Consider the following 24,738-nt stretch of genomic DNA (forward strand, 5'->3'; position numbering starts at 1 on the left):
TAGAACATGCTGGTCAAAGTTACAACCTTTCCTAGAGTTTACTGCCCCATTAATTTTCCTAAAACATTACTTTATGTACCATGTTCCTGCTCAAAACCTCTGTAGATGTACCCTGTGGATCAGGGTAAGAAGTCTATACTTCGCTGCCTGATTTTATGGCGAATCTGTCTAGGATTTTCATTCTTCCCTTTTCTCTCCAACATGCACTCTGCTCTTATTAGGCAAGTTTCTTCTCTTCCTCCTGAAACATTTGGTGCTTGGCTTCAGATCATGGCTGAAATACCTTCACTCTGCTTGTCTAAATTCTACTCACCTTTCAAGCAAGATTATTTTCCTCCTTAAATCTCATGTCTCCTCAGAGCCTTCCCAATCCTTATTATCCTTACCTTTAACTCCTGATGCACTCATAATAATGTATTTAACTAGGGAGCACAGCTCTTTAAAATACCATTACAGCTGAAAGGAGTGACAGAAACTAGCTGATCACATCATGCATTTTACAGATGAGGTACCTGGACCCAGAGAGGTTAAGTGACCTGCCTAAGGCCATTCAGCTACATAGTGTCAGTAATGATTCAGATTCATATTTCTTGATTCAATTGGGCCTCTTTCCACTCTACTGCATTGTTTGGTATTTGGTTCATGTTATTTCATTTACTAAATTATAAACTCTTTGAAAAAACTTCTTTCACTCCTTTTATATTCTTCATAACATAATGGCATACAGATATGGAAGCACTTAAATAGTTGCTGACCACTGAATCATTGTAGCAGTCTTGGGAGGGAAATCTTACATAACATATATTTCTTGATTAACAATAAAAGATAAAAGAGTTAAGTAATACTTGATCCTTGACAACAAATAATGTTGCTTACCATCTGGTTCTACAAGAGTGAAGTCACTAGTCAAGGTAGTCACGGACCTTTAACACACCCTGAAAGGAGTTCAGGGTGGAGATCAGGAAGGAGGCACTCTATGCTCTGGGAAAACTGGCAGAACAGGCCTGCACATAGATATTTTCAGATAGATTTTACTCAATTTCTTGCATCTTCTCATACTTAGAAAAGCACTAAAATCGTTAATGGAGACATCTGCTCCTCATTACTAGCAGCAACCTTGATGTATGCTTGATTGCACGTATCCTCTTTGCCAAAATCGTATATATACTGATCTACCCCTTACCTCTTTGGAGCAGTTCCTTAGAGCTCTCTGAGAGGTTGTCTCCTGGGCTATAGTCCTCAGTAAGTCCCCAAATAAAACTGAACTCACAGTTCTCATGTTGTGCTTTTTTTTCCTAGTCCACACCCTAAAATACATGGCAATCTTATGATTTCTTAACACTATACCTCACTTCTAGTTTTTTTCTCAAAATCTTTTGCCTGACTCCACAGTATCTTCACAAGTTATTTTAAGAAACAAAACAGTATATTCTAATAATTCTCAAACTTTTTTCTATAAAATACATCTCAAAGTAATAATATATCTAGTGAGATGTACCTTATTGAATATTCTAACTAGCAATGTAGTAATTATTAATTACTTTAATTACTTTAATTAATTATTAATTATAATTCTGAGTAACTGATCTAATCTAGGGGAAGGTACTATGGAGTATATCAAATCATGTACTTTATGAGGACAAACAGAAAAACTTAAAAATTACAGATCGAACAATTACTTGATTAAAACATTTTTCTATTAAAAAAAAAATCAAGCCAGTTGGAAGTTAGCATTAGAAAAGTCATCAGTGTTAAGCTTTTTTAAAAATCAAGCAGGTACTTTTAAAGTGTTTCATAGTCATGTTAATTGATTGGCCTAGATTTTCTCAACCTTTTACCCATCATCTCATTGTATAGGTCTTCTGTTTAGAGAACTATTCCCAATAATTATTTAGGGCTGTGATACATGTGTTATTAAAAGCCAAGTGAGATCACGTACTTTAAATTCTTTTTTAAAACTCTCATTTTACAAAGTTAATGACCACTTTAATTTTTTTTTTTTTTTTGGCTGTGTTGGGTCTTCGTTGCCGCCCTTGGGCTTTCTCTAGTTGTGGCGAGCAGGGGCTACTCTTCATTGCAGTGCGCCATCTTCTCATTGCAGTGGCTTCTCTTGTTGCAGAGCATGGGCTCTATGCGCGTGGGCTTCAGTAGTTGTGGCACGTGGGCTCAGTAGTTGTGGCTCGCAGGCTCTAGAGTGCAGCCTCAGTAGTTGTGGCACACGGGCTTAGTTGCTCCACGGCATGTGGGATCTTCCCAGACCAGGGCTCGAACCTGTGTCCCTTGCATTGGCAGGTGGATTCTTAACCACTGCACCACCAGGTAAGTCCAATGACCACTTTAATTTTTAAAGTTTTAATTCATACTTCTTAATCATTGTCTGAGCAGACAGACACATTCCTCCCAAAGACCAAAGCAAATATTAAATATTAGTTTGTCATGCCTTCCTAGAGTAGAAGAGGTCTTGAGAGGAATATGAGGAGTTGCGCCTACTACTAGCTCTGATTCTCAAAATAATTTTATTCCTAAGAAAGAGGACATGTTGAAGGTATACAGTTCTTAGCACACTGACTCTTCCCTTGAGGTCCCCTGGGAATTCTGAGGCAACTTCTCCCCATTATAGGGACTGGATACATTTTTTTTTTTAATTATTGGAGTATAGTTGCTTTACAATGTTGTGTTAGTTTCTGCTGTACAGCAAAGTGAATCAGCTATATGTATACATATATCCCCTCTTTTTTAGATTTCCTTCCCATTTAGGTCACTACAGAGCATTGAGTAGAGCTCCCTGTGCTATACCGAAGGTTCTCATTAGTTATCTGTTTTATACATAGTAGTGTATATATGTCAATCCCAGTCTCCCAATTCATCTCACCCACCCCCCTTCCCCGCCTTGGTATCCACAAGTTTGTTCTCTCCTTCTGCTTCTCTGTCTCTATTTCTGCTTTGCAAATAAGTTCATCTGTACCATTTTTCTAGATTCCACATAAAAGCAATATTACATGATAGTTGTTTTTCTCTGACTTACTTCACTCTGTATGACAAATACATTTTTAAATCGCTTCAGTTAGCAGCACAACATAAATATATTCAAGAAAATGAAAGCAAATTTTCTCCCTTAGAGAAGTTTCAGGCAGCTGAGTCTGAGAAGTCCATGGCCTGCAGAGCTTAAAATTTTTGTTGCCATATTCGCTGCATCAGCTAAGGAGCTGTTCTCACCCCAGTTTGGGAACAGAAGCTGAGCAAGACTACTTAGACTCACAATGAGTCCTGCAACAGAAAACTTCCCATGTGAAGAAACTTGGAAGGCACTCTCTCCACCCAGCTTTTCTCCATTCCTTCAGATTCTTCTCATCTCCCTTTTTATCATGGAAATGACCACAATTATTTTAAGTGGCCACAGTTTTCTAACTTCTAATCTAGCCCCCCCTTTTTTAGTATAAAATTTATTTATTTATTTATTTACTTATTGGCTGCGTTGGGTCTTCGTTGCTGAGCGTGGGCTTTCTCTAGTTGCAGCGAGCAGGGGCTACTCTTCGTTGCAGTGCGCGGGCTTCTCGTTGCAGTGGCTTCTCTTGTTGCAGAGGACGGGCTTCTAAGCACGCAGGCTTCAGTAGCTGCAGCACGCTGCCTCAGTAGTTGTGGCTCACAGGCTCTAAAGCACAGACTCAGTAGTTGTGGCACACGGGCTTAGTTGCTCCGTGGCATGTGGGATCTTCCCAGACCAGGGCTCGAACCCGTGTCCCCTGCATTGGCAGGCGGATCCTTAACCACTGAGCCACCAGGGAAGTCCTAATCTAGCCCCTTTTTATTGTTTTTGTTTTTTGTTTTGCGGTACGCGGGCCTCTCACTGTTGTGGCCTCTCCCGCTGCGGAGCACAGGCTCCGGACGCGCAGGCTCAGCGGCCATGGCTCACGGGCCCAGCTGCTCCGCGGCACGTGGGATCTTCCCGGACCGGGGCACAAACCCGTGTCCCCTGTATCGGCAGGAGGACTCTCAACCACTGCGCCACCAGGGAAGCCCTAGCCCCTTTTTAATGGGCATTTCTCTTAAAGTCCTTTTTCCTTTAAAATAATAAAAAACATAACAATTTTAACCCAATATATAGTTATTTCCCTGGAAGAGACAAATCATCATCAACAATTAGTAAAAACTGATCCTTCAGTCTAACTTCTAAACTTATAGAGAATTCTTTTTCTTTCATTTACAGAATTTCAGGATAATTATGTAAATTCAGGTTAAAAGTTACTTGTATAGGGCTTCCCTGGTGGCGCAGTGGTTGAGAGTCCACCTGCCGATTCAGGGGACGTGGGTTCATGCCCCGGTCCGGGAAGATCCCACATACCGTGGAGCGGCTGGGCCCGTGAGCCATGGCCGCTGAGCCTGTGCGTCCAGAGCCTGTGCTCCGCAACGGGAGAGGCCACAACAGTGAGAGGCCCACGTACCGCAAAAAAAAAAAAAAAAAAAAAAAAAAGTTACTTGTATACACCTTAACTTTTTAAATCAAATTATGGTATAGGTCTATTATGAGGCTTTATTCCAAAAACCTTCTTTATAATTCAGAGGGCCAATATGAAACAGCTGGCTCCAAGATGTATGTTGAAATTTGACATCTTACTGCATATGCCCTATATTCCTTCTCACACATTTAACTGTACCCCTCAAACTGGCACAGCAAGGCAAGCATGGGTTTGTAGGGAGGATTCAGGATTAGTTGAATGGTTAGATAAGATGGCTTTCAAGGTGCCTTTCTACACCAAGACTGACTCTTTAGCTTAAGGGCTGACCAGGAATGAGGACAGGGAAAGACAAAGGAAAGAAAGACTTAGGACTCATTTTTGACATTGGATTCACATTCTACCCTTCAAGAATCTGACCCATTCTATACTAAGCTCTTTGCTACCTCACTTCTGCCCTACCTGTTCCCTATGATTTAGCCAGGCTAGCAGACTGCCTTATTTGCACAAGGTATTACCAGAGGTCAGAATATTTGGGAAAAGGACACACACGGATCAGCAATGCTACCAGAATGGTTTTGCTGCTGGGAAGGTAAAGGGCTAAGGAGATTCCTGGGCTGCCTCAGCTCTGGTGATTAATGCCCTTACTCCCTGATGCTAATCACCACCATTGGCATTCAAACACCATCAGCCTTGACTCTTGGCCAAATAGTAGAGATAAAAGCTATTCATCCTTTAGTATTTACTGAGAGTGTACCAAGTACACAAACCAGAAGTAGTTCCCAATCAGTGGTTTCATTTGGAATACATGAAATGAAATAGAGACAGAACAGAGAAAGAGAAGGGAAATGTCTTTTAGCAACTCCCCCAAGGATTCTATTCGATACAGTTCGATAAGTCTAACAATATACAAACTAATATGATATAATAAAGACTAACAAGGGGCTTCCCTGGTGGCGCAGTGGTTGAGAGTCCGCCTGCCGATGCAGGGGAAACGGGTTCGTGCCCCGGTCTGGGAAGATCCCACATGCCGCGGAGCGGCTGGGCCCGTGAGCCATGGCCACTGAGCCTGCGCGTCCGGAGCCTGTGCTCCGCAACGGGAGAGGCCACAACGGTGAGAGGCCCGCGTACCGCAAAAAAAAAAAAAAAAAAGACTAACAGACAGTTGAAAGCCAAAACACGTATCTGATGGATCTCCATTCCTTGAATACTAAGAACCAAAGAAGAAAGCTAATGAACAAAAAGTTGATAATGAACAATGTATACACCCATGCATCTGCATCAACTGGTATATTTTTCTGCTCAGACTTTTTACAAACACACCTGGCTACCTGTCATTATTTTTAAGACACAAATAACAAACTACTCTTGCAAACAGTTACTTGTGAGCACAGTTATCAGTTGAGGAAACAATTTTCTGCAGGTGTAAAAATTACATTTCTCAATAAGAAAAATTTAGGTATAGTCAGTATACTCGTTAAGCCTTTAGAATTTAGTTTTGGCCTGCTTTCTTTGAATAGGGTACTGTCGTTTTAGGTCCACAGAAATTTAACTCTAAAGAAAGTAGTTCTCAAACTTTTTGGTTTCAGGAGCCCCTAGCACTCTTAAAAATTACTGAGGAACCCATGAGCTTTTGCTTATGTGGGTTATATCTCCCAATAGTTACTGTATTAGAGATAAAAACTGAGAAAATTTAAAAATATTTATTAATTTATTTAAAAAACAATGATAAAACCATTATACTCAACCCATAAAATTAACAGAAATAACATTTTAATGAAAATAATTATATTTCTAAAATGAAAATAGTAAGAAGAGTAGCATTGTTTTATACTTTTGGCAAATCTCTTTAATGTCTAGCATAATAGAAGATGGTAGAATTCTCATACCTGCTTCTACAGTCAAACTATTGTGATATGTTGCTTTGGTTGAATCATATAAGAAAATCTAGCCTCACACAAGTATGTAGTTGGAAAAGGGAAAAGTTTTTTTTTTTTTTTTTTGTGGTACACGGGCCTCTCACTGCCGCAGCCCCTCCCGTTGCGAAGCACAGGCTCCGGACGCACAGGCCCAGCAGCCATGGCCCACGGGCCCAGCTGCTCTGAGGCATGTGGGATCCTCCCGGACCAGGGCACGAACCCGTGTCCCCTGCATCGGCAGGCAGACTCTCAACTACTGCACCAAGAGGGAAGCCCAGGGAAAAGTATTTTAACAGCCTTGTTAGATAATTGTGGATTTTCTTCTTTGCTGCTACATGAAAACTCAACAAGAACTTCCTTCCAAAGAGCTCACTATGGAAAGAGGGGGAAAAGAATAACTTTATAGTGGAGACAAATACTACCTCAGACAAGTGTGATCAAGGTTAACATCAACAGTGATAAGTCATGTTGATAATAGGTACCCTTGATATGATCTGATGAAAATAGCACTTAACCTCTGTGATCTTCCTCCCAAAGCCCACAATTCCAGTCAAATCATGAGAAAAACATCAGACAAATCCCATTTGAGGGACAATCTACAAAATAAATGACCAGTATTCCTCAAAACTGTCAGGGTCATCAAAAACAAGGCAAGTCTGAGAAACTGTCACGACCAAGAGGAATCTAAGGAGGCAAGATAACTAAAGGCAATGTGGTATCCTGGATGGGATCCTGGAACAGAAAAAGGATACGGGGTAAAAACTAAGAAAGTGTGAATAATATATGGACTTTAGTTAATCATATCAATATTGGTTCATTAATTGTAATGAATATACCATACTAATTTAAGATGTTAATAACAGGGGAAGTTGGATTTGGGAGTATATGGAAACTCTCAGGACTACCTCCTCAATTTTTCTGTAAGCTTAAAACTTCTAAAATATAGTCTATTTAAAATTTTTTAAAAACTTGACAAGAAGTAATTTTTTAAATAATAGTTGCAATGTAGAGTCTGAAACAATATTAGTGTATTTTTTAAATTCTGTTATATTAAAATCCATTATTAGTCTTTCTTGCATTTTAAATAGACCTTCATCATGCATGATTTTGTAAGAGTATGCATTGGTTATTGGAAAATATTCATTCAAAGAGTAATACATATCTTCTAAATGCTGACACATTTAATTATACAATACCAAAACTTAGCATTTGTTAATATCACCATCAATCTCATCAGAAAAAAATACTTAAGAATTGGGAAGAGGTGCCAAGTTCATGGTGGCAGCAACAAGTTTTCCAAAATTCTATTTTTTACTTGTTTGCTCAAATTTTTATCATTGGCAACAAATACTTGCAGTTGTTTTCTTAAAGTGACAGTTTTATCGATACTTTGTTCATTTTCAAGAAAATGTCTGTCAAACACTATGAGAAAATGTCTGCCAAACCTGAATAACTGTAGTCTATCTGTCACTTATTCTTCCAAGTGAAAATGGTGTTCCAAGAAAAAAGTGACTAGTTTAGCTAGGAACTCAAACAACTGCACAAGTGCTTTTCCTAAAGACAGCCACTGTATTTGGTACATAGCAGAAGAGCTTTATGTGTACTTCCTTCATGACAGTGAGTATTAAAAAGACATGTTCTAAAAAAAAAGACATGTTCTCAGGGCTTCCCTGGTGGTGCAGTGATTAAGAATCCGATTGCCAATGTAGGCGACAAGGGTTCGAGCCCTGGTCTGGGAAGATCCCAAATGCTGTGGCGCAACTAAGCCCATGCGCCACAACTACTGACCCTACACTCTAGAGCCCACGAGCCACAACTACTGAAGTCTGCACGCCTAGAGCCCGTGCTCCGCAACAAGAGATGCCACTGCAATGAGAAGCCCGCACACCACAACGAAGCATAGCCCCCCGCTCGCCGCAACTAGAGAAAGCCCGCATGCAGCAACGAAGACCCAATGCAGCCAAAAAATAAATAAATTTTTTTTTAAAAGAAAAAATAAAAAGACATGTTCTCAAGGGTTGAGATTTAACAATATTAATCATTTTTAATTACTGCTTCTTCAAGGACATTTTAAAGTGGAACTGTAAGTATTCTTCATGGGCAATGAAGAATATAACATGGTTTGGTACCATTGCCTTGATTCATGCTAAAGCACCAGCAGTTTTATCCACCATTGCTTTTGCACCATTACTGCAAATGTTACCACAGTGGAAAAGGCAAACAGTATCCTAGTATTATTATATAGAGTTTTGACCTCCAGGACCTCTGAAAGGGTTTCAGGACCCCTAGATGCCTAAGAACTGCACTTCAAAAACCACTGACTTAAGTGATGACATTTCTGACTTCTCCATTACCCTCTGATTGAGCCAAGTAACTATGTCAAGGAAAGGAAAGGAATCCCTAAAGCTCATGTCATGTCTGGAGAAATGAATCTGCCTCACTTTCCTTTACCATGCCTCTGATATGGAGGTAATGACAGGGAACAAAGACCACCCAAACATATTCTCTTTTACCCTCCCATAGTTCTCTAAAGCAAGGCTTCCCAACCTTTTTAATATCATGGCCAGGAGAAAAAAATGATAATATTTTCACTAAGGAGCAAAGGAATGAGGCTGCCTAAGGCTTGAGGTCTCTGTCCTGGAGGCACAGGCCCTATATTGCCTTCAGGAGGATGGAGGGGTCAGTAGCTGGGCCCATTCCCAGTGGGCATGCCAAGGCATATGAATTGGACAGTTCTGCACTAAGGTTCTAGCAGAGAGGCGGGTCTCTCAGCCAGCTTCACGCTTTATAAAGGGCTCAAAGCTTAGCTCAGATGTGGGAATTCACAAAGTATCTGATTGTACTTCATGGTAGAACCAGAATTACATTAAAGGTTTGATGTAGAACTTTTCCAGAACATTTTCAGATATACTGTAGGGATTAAGAGCACAGAATCTGACTCCTAGACTACCAAGGAGTTCAAGTCCTGGCTCTGCCACTTACTCGCTATGTGATCTTGGGAAAGTAACTTAACATCTTGGTGCCTCAATTTCTCCACCTATAAATGGGGACAATAATAGTACCTACCTATTGTAAGTATAAAATGAATTAATACATATAAAGTACTTAGAACGATGCCTGATACATGGTAATATTTGCTATTATCACTATGCAGGTGCTATAGGGTCTCCTAATTGAGACTGCTTCTCTGAGCATGACAGTGTTGAATTGTTGATTTGCAGAGAATAAGAATCCCACAGATAACAAAAGATTAGATGTTAACCTGCTGGATTCCAGATCTGAGGAACTGTGCTTGGTGCTGGGAGGGATACAGGTGTGAGAAGAGGGTAATAGCCCAGGCCTTTTTAGCTTTACTTATGGCATACGTCAAGGGTTTAGAGTTTAAACCTCCTTTAACCTATTAAGATACTAATAGATAAGTTTCTACCTAATATATATGTCTATAAATATATTATTTTTTCTTGCAAAGGGCCATGGTTCAAAAATAATGGTTATAGGCTATCAACCCATCCACTCCTTGCCGAAGGTGTTTTTCATGATAATGTCAGGATAGGTGGTTGGCTAAGTCTCAGACTTCAAGAGCCTCCCAGAAATCTAGAAGGGCAGTGTGATGCTGGGACTGTCCCAGACACACTAGATGCCTGCTTCTTTACCTTCAGCTGGATGTACCTTCTTCTTTACTGAATGGTTTGTGGCAACTATTTAGCCTGGCTCATAATATCATTATAACTAATGAAGAGTTTTAGGCTACATCTGAAAGTACAATGATTTTAAGAGTCTTCTTCATGCAAAGTGCTCTATATCTGAATTGCCATAGTTATAAGTTTGCAAAGAAATGCAAAATCATCATAACAAGAAAATAGTTACAAATAAACTGACCACTTAGAAATGTAGCCCTTCCAGAAATAACAAAGATCAGAGTGGAAATAATAAAATAGAGACTACAAAGACAATAGAAAAGATCAAAAAAACTAAGAGTCAGTTCTTTGAAAACATAAAATTGACAGACCTTTAGCTAGATTCACCAAGAGAAAAAGAGAGAGGACTCAAATAACTAACATCAGAAATTAAAAAGGAGATGTTACAATTGATACCACAGAAATACAAAGGATAAAAGAGACTATTATGTGTTCATAGTAGCACTATTCACAATAGCCAAAACATAGAAACAACCTAAATGTCCATCGACAGATGAATGGATAAAGATGATGTGGTACATATATACAATGGAATATTACTCAGCCATAAAAAGGAACGAAATAATGCCACTTGCAGCAACGTGGATGCAACTAGAGATTATCATACTAAGTGAAGTCAGAAAGAGAAACACAAATACCATATGATATCACTTATATGTGGAATCTAAAATATGGCACAAATGAACGTATCTACAAAATAGAAACAGACTCACAGACATAAAGAACAGACTTGTGGTTGCCAAGGGGGAGGGGGTGGGGGCTGGAAGGACTGGGAGTGTGGGAATAGCAGATGTAAACTATTATATATAGGATGGATAAACAACAAGGTCCTACTGTATAGCACAGGGAACTATATTCAATATCCTGTGATAAACCACAATGGAAAAGAATATTTAAAAAAAAGAATGTCTGTATGTGCATAACTAATGCACTCTGCTGTACAGCAGAGATTGGCACAACATTGTTAATCAACTATATTTCAATTAAAAATTAAATTTAAAAAAAGAGACTCATGAACAATTATATACCCACAAATTTGACAACCTGGAGGAAATGGATAAATTCCTAGAAGCATACAACATACCAAGACTGAATTGTGAAAAAATAGAAAATTTAGCAGTGAAATTGAATAAATAATCAAAAACCTCCCAACAAACAAAAGTCCAGGACCAGACAGCTTCATTGGTGAATTCTACCAAACATTCAAAGAAGAACTGACACCAATACTTCCCAAACTCTTCTAAAAAACAGAAGCAGTAACACTTCCAAATACATTTTATGAGTCCAGCATTACCCTGATACCAAAACCAGACAAGGATACCACAAGAAAAGAAAATTACAGGCCAATATCCCTGCTGAACATAGATGCAAAAATCCCCAACAAAATATTAGCATACCAAGTTCAACAATACATTAAAAGGATCACACGCAATATTAAAATGGGATTTATTCCAGTGATACAAGGATGGTTCAACATATGCAAATCAATCTGACACACCACATTAACAAAATGAAGGATAAAAATCATTTAATCATCTCAATAGATGCAGAAAAAGCATTTGACAAAATTCAACATCATTTATAATAAAAACTTTAAACAAAGTAGATACAGAGGTAATGTACCTCAACATAATAAAGGCCATATGTAACAAGCCCACAGCTAACATCAGACTCTACAGTAAAAAGCTAAAAGCTTTTCCTCTCAGATCAAGAACAACACAAAGATGCCCACTCTCAGCACTTTCATTCAACATAGTATTGGAAGCCCTAGCCAGAGCAATTAGGCAAGAGGAAGAAATAAAATGCATCCAAATTGAAGGGAAGAAGTAAGACTGTCACTGTTTGCAGATGACATATTATATGTAGAATACCCTAAAGACTCCACCAAAAAAACTATTAGAACTAATAAAAAGAATTCAGTAAAGTCGCAGAATACAAAATCATATACAAAATTTGTTGTGTTTCTATACACTAACAACCAACTATCAGAAAGAGAAATTAAGAAAACAATCCCATTTACAATTGCATCAAAAAGAATAAAATGCCTGAGAATAAATTTAACTAAGGAAGTGAAACACCTATATACTGAAAACTACAAGAGATTAATGAAAGAAATTAAAGATACAAATAAATGAAAGGATAGTCCATGCTCATGGATTAGAAGAATTAATATTGTTAAAATGTCCATACTACCCAAAGCAATTATAGATTCAATGCAATCCCTATCAAAATTCCAGTGTTATTTTTCACAAAAATAGAACAATCCTAAAATTTATATGGAACCACAGAATACCCTGAATAGCCAAAGGAATACTGAGAAAGAACAGGCCTGGAAGCATCATGCTCCCTGATTTCAAACTATATTAGAAAGCTATAGTAACCAAAACAGCATGGTATTGGCATAAAAACAGATGCATAGATCAGTACAACAGAATAGAGAACCCAGAAATGAATCCATATATATGGTCAATTAATTTATGACAAAGGAGCCAAGAATATACAATGGGGAAAGGACAGTTTCTTCAATAAATGGTGGTGTGAAAACTGGACAGTCATATGCAAAAGAATGAAACTTGATCACTATCTTACACCATACACAAAAATTAACTCAAAATGGATTAAAAAATTGAACATAAGACCTGAAACCATAAAACTCTTAGAAGAAAACACAGGCAGTAAGCTCCTTGACGTAGGCCTTGGTGATGACTCTTTGAATCTGACACCAAAAACAAAAGCAACAAAAGCCAAAATAAAGCAGGAATACATCAGATTAAAAAGCTTCTGCCCAGCAAAGGAAACCATCAACAAAATGAAAAGGCAACCTATTGAATGGAAGAAAATATCTGCAAAACATATATCTGATAAGGGGTTAATATCCAAAACATATGAAGAACTCACCCAATTTAATAGCAAAAAAAAAAAAATCCAATTAGAAATGGGCAGATGGGACTTCCCTGGTGGCGCAGTGGTTAAGAATCTGCCTGCCAATGCAGGGGACAAGGGTTCGTGCCCCGGTCCGGGAAGATCCCACACACCGCAGAGCAACTAAGTCCGTGTGCCACAACTACTGAGCCTGTGCTCTAGAGCCTGTGAGCCACAACTACTGAAGCTCCCACGCCTAGAGCCCGTGCTCCACAGAAAAGAGAAGCCACCACAATGAGAAGCCCGTGCACCGCAATGAAGAGTAGCCCCCTCGCCGCAGCTAGAGAAAGCCTGTGTGCAGCAATGAAGACCCAATGCAGCCAAAAATTAATTAATTAAAATAAAAATGGGCGGATGATCTGAATAGATATCTGTTCAGACACTGAACAGATACATGAAGAGATGTTTAACATCACTAATCTTCAGGGAAATGCAATCCAAATCCACAGTGAGATATCACCTCACACCATTTAGAATGGCTATCAAAAAGACAAGAAATAACAAGTGTTGGTAAGGATGTGGAGAAAAGGGAACCCTTGTGTGCTGTTGGTAGGAATGTAAATTGGTACAGACACTATGGAGAATAGTATGCAGGTTCCTCAAAAAATTAAAAATAGATATGATCTAGCAATTCCACTTCTGAGTATTTATCTAAAGAAAACAAAAACACTAACTTGAAAAGATATATGCACCACATGTTCACTGCAGCATTATTTACAATAGCCAAGACATGGAAACAACTTAAGTATCCATCAATGGATGAAAGCAAGTGTGGTATATATACTGTAATATTATTCAGCCATTAAAAAAAAAAAAAGAAATCTTGCCACTTGCAACAACATGAATGGACCTTGAGGGCGTTATGCTAAATGAAATAAGTCAGAGAGAGAAAGACAAATACTGTATGGGCTCACTTATATGTGGAATCTAAAAAAATGAAAACAAAAAAACAAGCTCATACATACAGAGAGCAGATTGGTAGTTGCCAGAGGTGGGGGTTGGGGGGTGGGAGAAATGGGTGAAAGGGGTCAAAAGGTACAAACTTTTAGTTATAAAATAAATAAGTCATGGGGGTATAATGTATAGCATGGTAGCTACAATTAATAATATTGTATTGCAGATTTGAAAATTGCTTAGAAGATAGATCTTAAAAGTTCTCATCACAAGAAAAAAATTTTTTGCAATTATATAAGGTGACTGATGTTAACTAGATTTATTGTGGTGATCATTTTGCAATGTATACAAATACTGAATCATTATGTTGTACACCTGAAACTAATATAATGTTATAGGCCAATTATACCTCAAATTTTAAAATGTAACCCTTCCTCAAACTTCCATCACAGCTTAATACTAGTACTTAATCCAACCTATCATATCAATGTTTAATGTCAGTCATCCAGTCTGACATAGTAAACATCCTACAATTACAATATGGATATAAAGCAAATCTATCCATGCAAAGCCACTGAGAAATGAAGATCTGGCTAACTGAAGAAGAAAAAACTCAACAAGGATAGTGACAACATAAAAACTTTAAAAGAAAAAAAAAACTTTAAAAGAAAGTAACTGAAATATTCATGAATTAAAACAGGACTTTGAAAAAACCGATGATATCCTTAAATGTTTTTATAAACATGATTTTCCATGTACTCGAACAACCAATCATGAAGTGTAGGATATACTAGTTTATCATCCTAAAATTTTGTCAAGAAAGTTATGCCAAAAATAAATAGTAATTTGTTCACTGTTTATTTTAGGAATTTAGTTCTTAGTTGTTATTATAGTCCATATTTTTGTCAAATAAGATATCTATTTTTATAAGTATTATCTTAATTTTTCAAGATAAAGTCCCAATCAATCTTCTTCCTCACCACCCCGATACAGTAGACTATGAAGATGTTGGTCTCTGATTAGTGGCTTTTTCCTGGTACTAAGTCTCCTGAAATAATGAGCACATAAAAAATAGAGATAAATACTCAGTAGCTGCTCCAAGAGACCACCTTTGCCTTACCACCTCAAGACACAACAGGTCTGTCCTTCCCCTTTCCTCACTAGGTCCCTTTCTATGGAAGTAGGGGGAGCTTCTCAGATATATAAGATTTTTCTCAAGTGGCAAAGTAAGTAAAACTTAAATGGAAGCCTTAATAAAATTATGGCTGAAGATATTAGGTTATTAGGACCTTGATGAGATAGATGCAATAGAAGTGTGAAGCGTCCGTATCACACAGAATAACCTTTACAACCAGAGACTGACATTATCACCTTGTCAGAGGATTCTAATTCATCCTAGTCCTTATTGGTCTTGAAGTGCTTTATTTCTGTGATAGCATTTGTAGATCAGATTCTCTCTCTGGTTTGAAAATTACAAATTTAGAAGTAATGAAGTCACTAGTTTTTAAGAAAAGTGGTCATAAAATGGCTAGCAGGTATAAAAAATACTTTCTCTTCTCCCTGAAAAACAATTCTTTTTTAGCTACCTAAAATTCAAGATAAATCAGAGAGACTAGTTGGAATGATAATTTATACATAATTGAGATATTATGCTTAAAGATATATGTAACTGGCTTTGTTTTTCTCAAGATTTACAGTCAATTGAATACCCATTGAGTACTGAGAATTCCCAGAGCTTTTAAAAGATAGAATTCAGGGCTTCCCTGGTGGCGCAGTGATTGAGAGTCCGCCTGCCAATGCAGGGGACGTGGGTTCGTGCCCTGGTCCCAGAAGATCCCACATGCCGCAGAACGGCTGGGCCCGTGAGCCATGGCTGCTGAGCCTGCGCATCTGGAGCCTGTGCTCCACAATGGAAGAGGCCACAATAGTAAAAGGCCCGCGTACCGCAAAAAAAAAAAAAACAGAATTCATATCTAAAATTAATCTGTAATCAACATCTTTCTCATTTATATGAATATATATGTACATATTTTTTCTCTGTTGGATATATTGTTATATAATATAGATGTCACAGTTATAAAAATTCACTTTCTTTGACCTTGGCCCAAATAGGTCAGATATTATGACAATAACAGATGAGCCATAAGAACAAGGAATGGAAATTCTTTTATGTCATACCTCCTTGGATCATGGTATTATTACTTCATCTTCCTTTCCCCTGGTACTAACCTCACCTCATTTTTAAAAAAAATTTTCTTATGTTTGACTTTTACAAAATATCCCTAAAGCTGATTTTAGTTTTGCTTCCAGCAATAGCTGACAGTTCTCTCTGTTTCTAATTTTGTTTTCGAGCCCTTCTAAGAGTAAATTTCGTGCCAGTATCTATAAAAAGCACATGGGTATATACACATGAGTATTTCTCTTAATGAGAGTTTTAAATCAGTTCTGACTCTGTGAATTGTATTTTAAAATCTGAAACAGGAAGAGAGGAAAATATGAAGTATTTTAACATGTGAAAAGGCCAATGAGTCTGAACATGTCTGGATACTCACTCTCTCACATAGCTCTTCAAATGTGCAGTCGGCAATGGTTCCACAGGCTTTATTCAGCCGCAGCTCTCTGCCTTGCACTTTTAGAATCCTTGGTCTAGTTACTATGGGAACATGAACAAAGACTCAATCTTGTCTGGATAATTACTATAAAATTCATCTCTTACAGATAGGAAATGCATAGCTTGATGAATAATAGCACATGATTCAACACATAAATTAGACAAAATGCTGATACAATGACTGCCACTTGAGTGTGGCATCAACCCATATACAGCAATGGAACTTATTAATTGGTCAGTGGAGATTGGGCATTGTGTTCTAAATGTATTCTCTTTCAAGAGAAATTAACTTACGTACAATCATTTTGTTTCTGAGCCAGCTCATCAAACAACTTATCCATGACAGCCTCCACATCAGCTTCACTTGTGCTACAGTGAAAAGAATAATAGAATATGAAATTAATAACACTTGAAGCCAACATCAAACAGCTGCCTGAGCCTGCTTAGCTTTTTGCCCATAAAAAAAAAGAACAGGATGTTATGCTCTAAATACAAACATCAGATTTAGAATACACTTAAAAGCAGAGAATATTAACTCTCAGGTAGATGATTCTGCCTTATTTGCATACACTGAAAGACTTCTGTGCTTCTGGCTGTTTTCAGTAATGAGACAATACAGGCAGAGTAAATCCATTAATACTATGTGTACACAATGAGAAGAAAGGCTTCTGGCTCTCTCTTGCATGCAAAACAAGAGCAAATAGACAAGGCAGTCAAGCATCCAGCAAAGTATCCTTTGAAATCTCTACTGCGAGGGTACATGTGAAATTAAATACTGAATCTGCCTTTTAAAAAAATCAAGCCAAGCCACTGACTGAGAGGATCAAACATGCAGAATTAAATTACCAGCTTCAAAATACCAACTTGATCTGCACATCAATAACTTTATCAGACTTTGAGTATAAGGACGATTATAGACCACACAGTTTCTCTCAAAAGTGTCCTTGTCGGAAACTCAAGAAAACTCGCTCCTTCTGTGATGCCCACCATTGCAGCTACTATGAAGTTAGTCTCGACAAAGAATCCTTTGTATTCTAATTAGAAATCACCATATGGTTTAGGGAACCCACATACACAAAATGTGATAATACTATGGCTTTTTTCCCTCTCACTTTTTTTTTTTTAAAAAAAAGAACTGATAAATTAACAGTCAATAAAATAAAAATAACTGACAGAAGAAATAAACGTTGTTAAAAAAAAACTTAAAGTTAAAATATAAGTTTACTTCAACTCTATATATAAACTTATACAGGATGACCTGCCAATATGCTTAATTTTGACACACAAATCACTCTTATCTCGGAGTGGAAGAAATTAACCTCCATTCTGGACATCCGTCTTAATAAAGTCTTACTGAAAACTAATATGATAAATTATTTTTTCTTTAGATTAAACTTAAACTAAACCAAAATAATTTCTCCCTTGAGATAATTATCAGGTGGCAAGCATTTAACACATAAGCACCTAATTCTTCAAATGTTCTACAGTAAAAGCACACAGTCATTATGAAGGGTTTGGAACTGTCACATTTCAAGTAATAACCACTCCACCTCAAGGATCTTAAAAATATCATTTGCAATGGTTGGCTTTGCAGGGGAATGCTATTTGACTTATATAAAGGCTTGTATGATATTTGAATAGAGCTGTATTAAAGTAATAAAATTACACTACAGAAATAGTGATTATAGAGACTAAACAATTTTAAAGTACAAAGAAATCATACAAGCCAATGTGAATGTCAATGCCCACACCAAGCACATGTATGTTTAGATGGCTTTGCCAACATCATTCATAGGAATTCATTTGGAATCATCTCCACCTTGCAATGGAGATGTACACACATACAACTGATGGAGAAGGGAGCTACTTTTTAAGGGATATATAAAGAAGAAAGCAATGTCAGCCACCCAGGACATTTGCTGGCTTTCAGAAAGTTAACCTGTCCTTAGGTTAGGCATGTTACCTAATAGAGGGGGAGAACTGAATTCTGAAAAATAACTAAAATAGAAGACAATCACGTTTCTCAAAGCATATTTGATTAACAAACAATTGCTTATAAACTTCCTCAGTGGTGATTTCTTTGTTACTCTGTGCTCAAATATACTATAATATTAAAATATGGCTCACTAGACTTTAGTTAGGCCACATCTATGAAATTGCTCTATGTGATTTCATTTATAGTGAAATTATATGTGAAATGATAAAATTATTTTTATTATAATAGTACCTTATAAGAATTCTATTATATTATCATAAAAAGTTACTCAGGGACTTCCCTGATGGAGCAGTGGTTAAGAATCCGCCTTCCAATGCAGGGGACACAGGTTCGAGCCTTGTCCGGGAAGATCCCACATGCCGCAGAGCAACTAACCCTGTGTGCCACAACTACTGAGCCTGCGAGCCACAACTACTAAGCCTGCACACCTAGAGCCTGTGCTCCACAACAAGAGGAGCCACCGCAATGAGAAGTCTGCACGCTGCAAAGAAGAGTAGCCCTGGCTCGCCACAACTAGGGAAAACCCGCAAGCAGCAACGAAGACCCAACAAGACCCAATGCAACCAAAAATAAATAAATTAATTAATTTTTTAAAAAGTTACTCAGAAGTTACAACATGTAAAATAAAAAAAATTATTGGTGTAAAGTGGCCTAAAAATAAACATTCATAAAAGCATTTTATGTAGCTTGCAACTGAACAGACTGTTATCTATCTAAGCCAACTTGCACTTGACCTCAGGGAGTAAGAAGCTCTACTGACCTGCTGGGGAACAGAAACCTTATTTGCATATTGTCTTAAAAGCAGGAGGGGCTAGTGTGTTATTTTGGTTTTATCAGATGTATCTATATTGATATAAAATAAATAATGATGCTATGAAAAAAATCATTACCAGAAATGAATATATTCATAATCCCTTAACAATAACTTAGAAGAAAACACTAGTCTTCTCACACTCCACTCAGACTTCAGATTTCCCTACTTAAGAGGATCCATCAATCAGAGCTCATTAATTTTTTTAAGAACGAAAATTAGACTAGTAAAAAAGAGATATTAAAAGTTACCTGTCTATACTGGCCTAAAAGATACAGAGTTTCACTTAATATTCAGGTTCACATCTGGTTTAAATATCTTTGACTATGTTTTTTAATTCTAGTAAAAAATTTGGATGATTCTGAACTTTTTCAATGTATCACACGGAATAAAAAAAGCTATCCTTTCTTGAGCAACTATTATGTAGCAGTTAATTTACCTAAACCATATCCACCTTACCATGTAGTATGTATTATCATGTTTTTACTGAAGAGAAAACTGAAACTCAGAATTAAGTCATTTTATCTAAGATCTGAATACATAAAAATTTAAAATTTCTGTATAACAGAAAGTATTACAAATAAAATGTACACATCAAATTGGGAAGCATAGTGGCAACATTTATGGCATACGACTAATATTTTCAATGTATTAAAAACACCAACATATAAAAAATTGAATACCCCAATAGAAAAACTGTGAAAGGACCTGAACGGGCAAATTGCGTTAAAAAAAAACAGCTCAGTAGGCAAAAAGCATGTGTAAAGTGTTTCATTCTTACTAGTGATAAAAATGCAATGTAAAATCATGAGAGGCCATACTTTTACCTAAACTGGCAGAGATAAGGAAAAAGATAAAATAGCTGGAGCAAGCATAGGTAAGGGGAAAAAGAACCCTCTTATGTACCACGGGGAGGAATGTAAAACTGGTTACAAGAGTTCAAGGTAACCAGATAGTATGTAATAAAAGCATTAAAAACATGCATATCATATCACCCAGCTATTCCACCCATAGGAATCTCACTTATGGAAATAATAATGTTTAACGACTCCAAGGATGTTCACTGTGACACTGCTAACATCAGAAAAGTGAAAAAGAAACTAAATGTCCAATAATGGGGAATTTGAAGTACATTTGGATACACCCATACAATGGATCATTATGCACTTTTTGCATTGTGCAATGTTTCCCTCTTGTCCTGGAATTGTAATTAAGGCTCAAAGTTGATGGACAGAAGTGCTGAGTACACTCCGATTTCTAAAGAGAACCACCAATAAGCCACCAATAACTGGATCCAGACTCCTGCCCCTGTGGTTAAATAATGAGAAGAACCAGCCCTATTCCAAATGCCACCCTCCTCCACAATCCCCCCTATTCCCCACACCACAGTGTCTTTCTAAGGAGGGGAAGGAGGATCAGGAATCACTGGCTTTCGTGTCTAGTATTTGTGATAAGAACCTTTTCCCTCCCTTCCCCTTAGGAAAGAAGAAGGTGATTTACCCTCCCCAAAAAACAAGTGATGAGGGAAAGTGATTCTTAGAGAAGCACTTGGAAAGATTAGGGAAGCCTGGAAGAAGAAAAGACTGGCATTGCTTTCCTTAGTTGGATGAGCAGGACCTTAGTAGATTGAGAAATCAGAAGGTGGGAGGTGGGGTACTGGGCCAAGATGAAGCAATCCAGTCCTCACCACAAACTCCCCAAAGGTTTAGCACTACTAGATATACTCAAAAATGCAGGTGAGGGGTCAGGCTGGAAACACAGGCATTGTTTGAAAATAAGACAAAGGCAGTTCCTTAGATTCTCTCCTTTCACCTGGACAGCCAGACTCCTATAATTCCTCCACTCCAGCTGAAACTGGTAAGTTTACTGTCTGGGACACTTTTAACATTGAGAAAGGGTGAGAGACACTGTACTACAATTCTGCAAAGTAAACAGTGAAACCAACAGTCCTTACCTCTTCAGCATCCAGAACCCTACCAGTCCAGGAAGCTTCCATCCCAAGAAGTAGACAGAAAAATTGGAGGAAACTCAATAGCAAAAAAAAAAAAAGACCTGCAGATACTGACATTTGGGGGTTCTTCATTGGAAAACCTGACCCGCCACCTTATCTAGTGAAGCCCACCAATCAATAAAACCCTATCTATGCACACAGAACTTCTAATCAGCTTTTCAGTGCTTCATTCTTGTGAATGGACAACAAATATTTCTAGGCATTTAAGGAAATCCTCTAGGATAAAAATCACAATAAAGAAGTAGAGAAAAGGATCTTGGAGGAAGGAAAGAAAAAAATACAGAGACCAAAAGGGGAAAAATACACTTTAATATGCCTATTATTATACAGGCATATTGCACTGCATAAATGCTATAAACAAAAAGGACAATTTGGGCATAAGAAAGAACTCTGAATATGACTGCTAAATAAAAAATTTAGGGAAAAAGGTTGAAGTAATCTTTCAGAAAATAGAGCAGAAAGACAAAAAGATGGAAAATAAAAGAGAAAATAAAAGAATTAGAAGATAAATCCAGAAGGTTCAATATCTAACCAGGAGGTGTTCTAAAGACTATTGGCAGGGGGGAGGAATTATCAAAGAAAGAAAGAAAATTAAATTTCTTAGAACTGAAGGACATGATTTTCTAAATTGAAAGAGTCCCAGCACAAAGAATGGGGGAAAAGCTCCATTCTAAGGCACATTATTATGAAGTTTCAGGAAACTAGAAATAAAGAAAGAATATCCTAACAACTTCAGAAGGGAAAAACAGGTCAAATACAAAAGATCAAGAAACTTTCACTTCGAACTTTGCAACAGCAATAATGGAAACGTGAAGATAATGGCATAGTGCCTAAAAGTTTTGAAGGGAACATTATTGTCAAACTATCCACGCCCAGTCAAACTATTAATCAAGTAAAATAAGGACATTTTTGGACAGATGAGCCCTCAAAAAATATATTTCCCATGCAGTCTTCTCAAGAAGATAGTAGAAATTGTGCTCTATCAGAACAGGGAGAAGAGTTATGCTTCTAGTAGGGCAAACTAAGCTCTGCCCTAGCTGACTCTCCTGCTGATGGCAGCTGTAAACTCTGCACAAAGTACAGAAACAGGTAACCTGAAGGCACTGGAAAGTGAACAGAAGCAGGCAGATTCTAGAAGAAGCTGACACTTGGGAGAAGTGTTACTCATTTTTACAGCTTTTTCAGACTAAAGACAATAAAATCAGTACTGCTCAGGGCAACTAAAATTCCAACAGAAAACCTACAGTCCTTATGGCCTGAAGAACCAGAGGAGAGTTGCAGGCAATCACACAGCTGGAAAATCGGGGAATTCCAGAAAAAGTGTTTCCAAATTCCCAAAAGATATTAATCTGGAAAATTCCTGAAATCCTAAGTAGTTCTGTATTTATCACAATACTTTATGTGTTCTCAAATAATGTGCCCATAATAATAATAAACAGTGAACCATTTTTCTATTATAGGACTATACTAAAAGTTTCAGCAGTTTTATGTCCAAAAAACTCCATAATAATAATAAATTCATGGCTTATCACTAGTATAAGCCAATATACTATGACAAGATTATGCATTTCAGTAACATGTTAGAATGCTCTCTACCTGATAAAGACTTATGATAGTAGAAAACATTAGAAGGAAACATTAACACAAAATAAATGCTAAATAAAATTATTTTAAAATTTAAATACATCAGAAGTTTAATATGTGAAAGTCACCATTTTTAAGGTTTTAATTTTTATTATTTCTTAAAGGTTTTTAAAACACGAAGTATTAATTACCGAATCTGATAGTCCTGACCTTTGCTGGTTAACAAATATTCCAGACATAGGAAAGTGTCTTTCATTTTGCACTGACATTGATCAAATCAATGACAGTGTGTCCTAAATCATTTTCAAATTGGATATTAGGGTACATATTGCTTCATATAAACTCATTTCCTTTATTAGCAAGTGTCTGGCTTTGTTTACTCAATATTATGTGAGATTCATCCATGTATGTAGAAGTAGTTTATTTTTGTTTCTGTGCAGTAATATCCTATTGCATGAAAATACCACAGTTTATTATCATTCTACTGTTGATGAGTGTATTAGTCTGCTAGGGCTGCCACAAATGAATATCACAAACTGGTGGCTTAAACAACAAAAATTTATTTTATCACAGTTCTGGAGGCTGGAAGTCTTAAGATCAAGGAGTCGGCAGGTTTGATTTCTTTTGAGATTTATCTCCTTGGCTTGCAGGTAGCCATCTTATTGCTGTGTCCTCACATGGTCTTGCCCCTGGTGTCTCTTCCTCTTCTTATAAGGACACCAGTCCTATGAGATTAGGGTTCCACCCATATGACCCCATTTAATTAATTACCTCCTTAAAGGCCCTATCCCCAAATACAGTCCCACTGGGAGTTGGGGCTTCACCTATGAATTTTGGGGGAACACAATTCAGTCCCTAACAATGAACATTTGTGTAGTTTATAGTTTGGGACCACTGTGAATAGTTCTACTGTGAACATTCTAGTACATGCCTTTTGGTAAACTCATGTATATATGTTTGCTGGGTATATAACTAGGAGTAGAATTGCTATTCATAGGGTATATCTACATTCAGCTTAGTAGATACTGCCAAGCAGTTTTCCAAAGGAGTTGTAGCAATTTACTCTCTCACTTGCAGTGTACAAGAAATTCTACTTGTTCCACATCCTTGCCAATACTTTGTATTTTCCACCTCTTCCATTTTAGTGATTATGGTGAAGGTATGATAAATAATTTTAATCTAAGTTGCTGCAAATCATTTTTGGAAATGGAATAAAAATACAATCAATGCAAGTTAATCCAGAAGCATTTTCTTGGTAAAATGTCACTATGATATACATGAAAATTTGTAAATCTATTCTTAAAAACACCTAAGATCTCTGGACTTCTTTAAGTAGGAAATTTCAAGAATGCAACTTTATTGTAAAAATTTCAGCCAGAGAAAATGCCTTTAACTTCTAAATGGGGCTGGTGGTGGTGGTGGTGATTCACTTATAATGGAGAAAAACTAGAGTGACAGCAGTGAGTCTGCAACTCCAGGGCTCTCTTGTCAGTTTTCCAGTGAAACTATTTAAAAAGACAGCAGCATTACCTTACACTAAAAATCTATACCCAGAAATACAACCATGTCTGTGAAACTCTAAAAAGGGATGAAGGCCAGCTAGTTTCAAAAAAAAAAATCAAGTTTGGAACATACAACCCAAGGTTGGCAACAGGTATATTCAGAAAATGAATGTACAAAAACCACACAAGGATATAGATTATACAAAAATACAGTGATTAAAATTATCACATTATAATTATAAACATAATTGAGAATTATAAACATACTTGAAAAATATTTCAGCCTAACCAATAAAACTGAGGGGGGATAAAGCCTGGTAGTCAAAGGCAGTTGCA

The 24,738-nt window shown here is 37.2% G+C and overlaps 1 protein-coding gene across 3 annotated transcripts in view; it reads right to left on the minus strand.

Annotated features, from left to right (window-relative positions):
• Positions 1 to 24,738, minus strand: part of AFG1L (AFG1 like ATPase) — a 199,920-nt gene that overhangs the window by 34,437 nt on the left and 140,745 nt on the right. For all 3 annotated transcript variants that reach the window (XM_065889073.1, XM_065889074.1, XM_065889075.1), the window contains exons 9-10: positions 16,797 to 16,867; positions 16,440 to 16,540 (exon numbers count right to left, since the gene is read on the minus strand). In XM_065889073.1, coding sequence (XP_065745145.1) covers positions 16,440 to 16,540; positions 16,797 to 16,867 — 172 coding nt within the window. The remainder of the gene's footprint in view (positions 1 to 16,439; positions 16,541 to 16,796; positions 16,868 to 24,738) is intronic.

This window comes from Phocoena phocoena, chromosome 12, assembly GCF_963924675.1.
Source record: "Phocoena phocoena chromosome 12, mPhoPho1.1, whole genome shotgun sequence".
NCBI classification, from domain to species: domain Eukaryota; kingdom Metazoa; phylum Chordata; class Mammalia; order Artiodactyla; family Phocoenidae; genus Phocoena; species Phocoena phocoena.